The 6,000-nt window shown below is 47.4% G+C and overlaps 1 protein-coding gene across 6 annotated transcripts in view; it reads right to left on the minus strand.

The window, feature by feature from the left end:
• Positions 1-1,674, minus strand: part of MAP3K7 (mitogen-activated protein kinase kinase kinase 7) — a 46,151-nt gene extending 44,477 nt beyond the window's left edge. For 5 of the 6 annotated variants that reach the window (XM_027743661.2, XM_027743660.2, XM_027743659.2 and 2 more), the window contains exon 1: positions 1,498-1,674. In XM_027743661.2, coding sequence (XP_027599462.1) covers positions 1,498-1,587 — 90 coding nt within the window. In that variant the 5' untranslated portion in view covers positions 1,588-1,674. The remainder of the gene's footprint in view (positions 1-1,497) is intronic. The other variant, XM_027743662.2, reaches the window with a different exon arrangement.
• Between the last annotated feature and the right edge of the window lie 4,326 nt (positions 1,675-6,000).

Consider the following 6,000-nt stretch of genomic DNA (forward strand, 5'->3'; position numbering starts at 1 on the left):
AGTAAGTGTTGCAAAAAGGTTGGCAAAATTACAGAACAGTTAAATGCATAAAGGGAAGCGGAACAATTAGACTTAAAGAGACAAAAGTCTTTATGATTGCCATATTCATAGAAAGGGATAAAGGCAATCTTTTGGAAGATATCGTATTCAGAGAACTTCCAGTGCCTACTATGGTGAAAGCCAAAATTACCATAAAACACTAATACAGCTGAAAGTGCCCTGCTGTTCTATGGAAACATCACAGATTTTATGTTCTGTGAACTCTCCCCAGCCCATGTAAGCCCAGTATGATAATTATGAACAAACCAGGATCTAGCAAACTACTTTAAAAATGTGAGACACAGGTCGTCATACCTCTAACAGCTACTTACTACACAAAACTAAATTCACTTCCACATAAACTTGTTTAGAATATGAGGGCAATTATTACTGAAAGGGAAAGATGTTAATCTACAAATAAGAGCACAGAGACTGTTTCAGCAGTCTTGGATGCCTGTTAGGTCCAGACTCTACAAGCTGACCTCACCAAATTCATTATGGGTCTACGTGAGGCAACTTCATTCTTGCAGAGAACTTAGCAGTGGAGGAAGGAAAAAAAAATCAATAGCAGCAATATTTTTGTGTGATTTTAAGCGTTAAACAAACATTGTAATATACATACATACTACTGAGCCCTTTAGTAAAGCATGCAAACTATTCCAGATCACACACATCCTAATTTCACAGGAAACCCAGACAGACGACAGGTACATCTGAAATTCTGTACTTTATCCATTCCATTTAAGCCCCAAAGAATTTAAGGCAACAATTTCACTGTGAAATTTTCTACAGAAGAAAAACTTGCTTTCAACTGTGTTATACATTAAGTGAATGTCACTTCCCGGGTCACATACCCAGGTCAGAAATGAAATGTTACATATTCATGAGTACAACATCATTAGCCTGCGTTAAGAAAAAAACCCCTGTTCATCCTTGCAGCTTATAGAGCTGTAAATTTAGGAAACCATTAACAGTGGTATGATGATTATATGTGCAATGGTGGCAGAAGGCAAAAGCAGGGGCATACAGAAATAGAGATCTGAAAGAAACATCAGAATTAAGAGTTCCCTCTTGTGACAGCGCTTGACAACAGTGTTTGCCACCCATACTAAAGTGGGTGGCAAAATGGGCGGCGAAATTTTAAGTCCCGAATAAATCTATCTCGCTTAAATAAAATCCCACAGTAAAACCCCAGGGCTGGCAGAAGTAAGTTGGCAGGTCCACTCCCAGCCAGACCGCCTTTGTTCGCCGGTGCCAGCCGCTGCAGCATCCAGGGGAGCACAGAACCCCGGCCAGGTACACGGGGGGGTCCCAGGAAGCACCCGGGGAGCCCCCGCGACCCCTCCCGCGGCTGTGGGACGGCGCCGAGCAGGGGAACACCGGGGGCGCTCGGAGGGGCCAGGCTGGCCGCGCCCGGAGAGCGAAGGGTGTGCGAGGGGCGGCGGGGCCCTCACTCACCTCTTCCACCTCGATCTCTTTGTAGTCGATTTCTTCGAAGTTGAGGACCGGGGGGGTTTCAATCATTTCAGCGGAGGCGGCAGCGGACATGCCTCCTCTTTCACCGCGGGGAGGAGAGGCCCGGGCCGGGCCTACGCGAGGATCTGGCACCGGGCAGCCGAGGGCCGGGGCTACGCGGGGCGCGGCGGCGGCTCCGGGCGCAGGTCGGGGCGGGCCTGGCCGAGGCGCCGCCGGGGCCGCATCCGCGTTGGCCGCGGGGCTCAGAGGCGGCAGGCAGAGGCCCCGGCGCCGCCGCTGCGCATCCCGCGCCTGCCCGCACCCCCGCGGGGCGCCGCGCCGGCCGCCCTAGGCCACGGCCTCTGCTCGGGAGCCGCCTCGGCCGCGCGTCCCCGGCGGAGAGAAGGCGGCGCCCCCAGGGCCGCAGCCGGGCGCCTCCGCCAGCCCCAGCGGCGGCAGCGGGCGAGGGGGCCGCGGCGGGGTAGGGGAGCCGCTCAGAGCAGCGCCGCGGCCGCCGCTGACATCAGAGCCGCTTCCTGCTGCCCGGCCGGGGAGGGTGGGACGGAGGGAGGGAGCGCCGGGTGGGGGCGGGCAGGGAAGCGCCAGCCCCGGCGGCTCCTCGGGCGGCCGCGGCGGGGCCACGGCCTGGCGGCGGCACCGCCCCCGCCCTGCTGCCCGCCGCCGCCAGGGGGAGCAGCCGCGGCCCGGGCCCGCTTCCTCTGCCTGCCGCCTGCCGGGAGCCGCCGAAGGGTCGGGGGCGCGGCGACGGGGCGGCCTATGCCCGAGGCGGCCTGGACGTGGCCGTCTGGACGGCGGGTTTCGTCTGGCGCTGGGGGGCAGAGTCCGGCCGGGCTCCCCGGGCTGCGGGGTTACTGCCGTGCGAGTGCGGAGCCTCACGCCTTTTCTCTGTATATCCACCGTTTCCCTATATATACACCTTTTCCCTATATATACACACCTTTTCCTATATGTATACCTTTTCCCTACACAGACAGAGACACACACACACATATACATGTACACATACACATATTTCTCCAAGGGAAGAGATATCCTGTGAGGCACACGAGCCTTGGGACCAGCGCAGCCCCGGGCGGTATGTGCTCTTCAGCGGCGCTTTCCAAGGGGAAGTCTTGTGTGTGGGAGCGTGGCTGTGGAGCGCGAGGTGATTAGGCAATTGATGTAAACACATAGCAATAAAGGGATGAATGTGTACGTTAGCCGCACCATCTCTATTCTACAACTAAAGGGATTCTCACTCAACCCACTCTTTCCCAGGGCTAGCTCCTGCTTCCCCTTTTGGCTGGAGCAGCGCATCAGTGTTTTGGTAGTAAATATCCCAGGCTGACGCTTGAGGCGGTCCCCGGTGTGAAATCAATGCTGGGATGAGTGAACAGAGCTGCTGTGTTCCACTGAAACAGCTGTGCTTCATTTTGATATGTTTAGCCTTGGGGCTATATATAAAAAGTTATGTTATTGTATAATACTATTAATAGTATGAAATTTTAGTAGATCTAGTAAGCTTTCCTAGATCTTCCTCTGCTAGCATGCTGGCGAATGTCTGTACCTCACAAGGAAATCTCATAAATGTCGATGGATCTGGTTTGCAGAGCTAGCTGGAGAAAGATATTTCAGCAATTAAGTGGGAAAGAAAAGATCAAGGATGAATATGGGCAGTGGCTTAATGCCATGGTGGGTCAATTGCTGTTAGAAAAGCTCAAAGTGAAAGTACCTCTGTCAGAGCTGCTGCACTTTGTGAGAGGTTGCCATTACAGGTTGTTTGCTCCCCTCTCGCATTTTTCTGTCAGTTTTTGTAATTGGTCCAGGATTTTCAGACGTGTAGCAATCCAGAAATCCTAGACAAGCAGTCACGGTACAAGAACATGTTGACTGTGTTGCGTACAAGGTATAACTAGTATGCAAAACCGGTTAGGTTGGTGCAATTACACTGCCCTAGCGATCTGTGTGTGCGTGGGGAGCAGACTCAGATCCTCACTGTGCTGAGTTCCTGTTGCTTTTTTATTTTCTGATATGGTTTGGTGTAGAAAGATCTAAAGAGTTTCCTGTTCTACATGGAAAGTTTCCAGGTACCACAAAATCTGACTAATGTCTGCTTCATGTGCCAGTGGGGTTGTTCAGAGCCTCTAGTTTCTCGGGTTGTTTATAGGTTTGGATGTTCATGTTGACTCCGTTGCTCTCTAGATATGTAGTCTCTAGATGATTTGGACCTAGCACCCCCTTATACCTGGAGGTGCATTTGAGTTTCATTTTCTTAAAAGCCACCATTTGTGCACATCTTGGTCATGCTGTGACAAAGAGTCATGAAGTACCATGTTTATACCTAGACCTGACAACTTCTTAAAGGAAAGCGTATCGCTTTTGTGTAAGCAGCTGCTACTGTCCCAGCTGCTGAGCGTGCAATATATTGATTTTTGGAAGATGAATATGGATTTCTGAGGTACTGAGAAACTGCAGGTCAGATGAAAACCAGACTCCTCTGAGATAAATTCATACTCCTGGATGAATTGCTTTAGTTCTCTAAACACTTTTAAAAGTGCAGTTCAAGACAACTAACAATCAACTGAAGCCAAGGAAAAGGCATGAATGAAAAAACAGAAACGGCGTGTGAAAATCTATCACCGCTATTCTTGATACCTAGTTGTGATCATGAGCATGATGTCAGGCAAAAATCTTAAAACTTTGTTTGAACACATGTTATGCATTGGGAAGGTGAACTACTTCGGTGCTTTTTAGAAAGATGGCCAAGCGGGTGGTTGTGCTTTAGTGGGTGGCCTTCGGTGATCTCTAGTAAAAGTAACTGAATATTTGGCTTTTTGTTATGTTTCACAGGCCTCTCTTTAGGATATATATCAAGCAAGTGGCAGTTGCAGTCTTTATATTGCAACTGAGAGATTTTTCTGTCACTTTTGTTATTTTTTGTTGATGAGTATTGAGAGAGCAGAGGATAGCATTCCAATTATAGTTGCTTGTAAGGTTCATTTTCTTTCAGAAATTGATGTAGAAATATGTATCTCAAAAATAATGAGCTCTTTCTTTGTGAAGACAGAGTTGTCATCATTATCAAAATGTCCATGTTGTGAATATCAGGAGGCATTTTAAGGATGTTGTACTTTTGATATTACTTCTCTTTTTTTTTCTTTCCTGACTAACACAGTGTTAATTAGCTATGTTGGTGACTGGGTATAAGTTGTACGGCCCCAAACACAGGAAAAAAAAAGAGAAGAAAAGCTGCATCTGCTGTGTTTATTTTGGCAAAAAGCTGCTCTTGTATTTAGAAGGAAAAACTAGAACCTTGGAAGCCCACATTCTGGGTCTCAGTCAGCTTTCTCTAATATTGGGAAAAGGTTCCAATGCCTGGAAGGTGACCACTTAAAGATTATTGGAAATGTCAGGACACCATGGTCAGAGTATGCACAAATGCTCAAAACCTGAGACAACTGCTGTGAACCTGTTTGTAGAACCTGTCATAGAGCAGGTTTATGAGCTATGTTTTTCCAGAAGGTGCAGCAGTAGGTCTGTTGCAAAATATAAACAAAGTCTACCTGGCCAATTTAACAGACCTGAGACTTAGCCCTAATATCTGCATATCTGAACTAAAATTTATCCAACATATACAGAATTGTACAGTTTAGAATCTGAGCACGAGTACAGACAGAGGTGCTGATACTTTATCCTGGCTACCCTTTGTCCAGCTTCCTTAAAGTTACTCCATGTGACAGATGTAGGAGTTTTTTTAAGAGGAACGAACCAGCATAATTTTTCACTAAGTTAATTTAGAAAAAAACTAAGTGATTTCTTTTCTCAAAAAATTTCAACTTGTGTTGTATTTTCCATATATTTTCAGTTGATTAAAATGTCTCAATTTAAGCGATGGAGGATTGATACTAGAAAGCAGTGATGAAAAGTGTTGGATGTATCTACAACTGGAATACCTACAAGAAGAAAGGTTACCTTCTAGATTTAAACGCAGGAATAATTCATGTTTCTGCCAAGACTGACTCTATTTTTAACTTGTAAAATATTGTCCTGTAAATATCTCGTTATGTCATTTCAGTTTGTGGGAACCCTGTGTGTTTAAAGATCTTGACACCACCTTTTAGAACTGTTTGAGAGTCATCAGCCTGAACTGACCTGTGCGTGGGAAAGTGTCTGGGTGCATTTCTGCTGTTCATAGGAAACCTGCAGGAATTAAAAGGAGAGGAATTAGCCCGGATGACTGAAAGAACTGGTGGATGAACTGTCTTGTGCATTGCCTTGCAAGTGTGAGGCCAGAGTAGGTCCCTGGTGACCAGCAATATGGAGCATACTATGAAACACATGTGCCATACAAATTCAGGTCCCAGCTGGGAGGGACTCCAGAGGAGCTCACTGCTTGTTCCAAGGCAGGTACAGTGAAAATATCTCATGAGGACAAATCACTTGATGATATTGAAAGATTCGTTTTGGTCAGCATGGCAAACTCGTTGCCTAATCAACTCTTCTCAT

This window comes from Pipra filicauda, unplaced genomic scaffold, assembly GCF_003945595.2.
Source record: "Pipra filicauda isolate LSUMZ 115617 unplaced genomic scaffold, ASM394559v2 scaffold60_size3304689_pilon, whole genome shotgun sequence".
Taxonomy (NCBI): Eukaryota; Metazoa; Chordata; class Aves; order Passeriformes; family Pipridae; genus Pipra; species Pipra filicauda.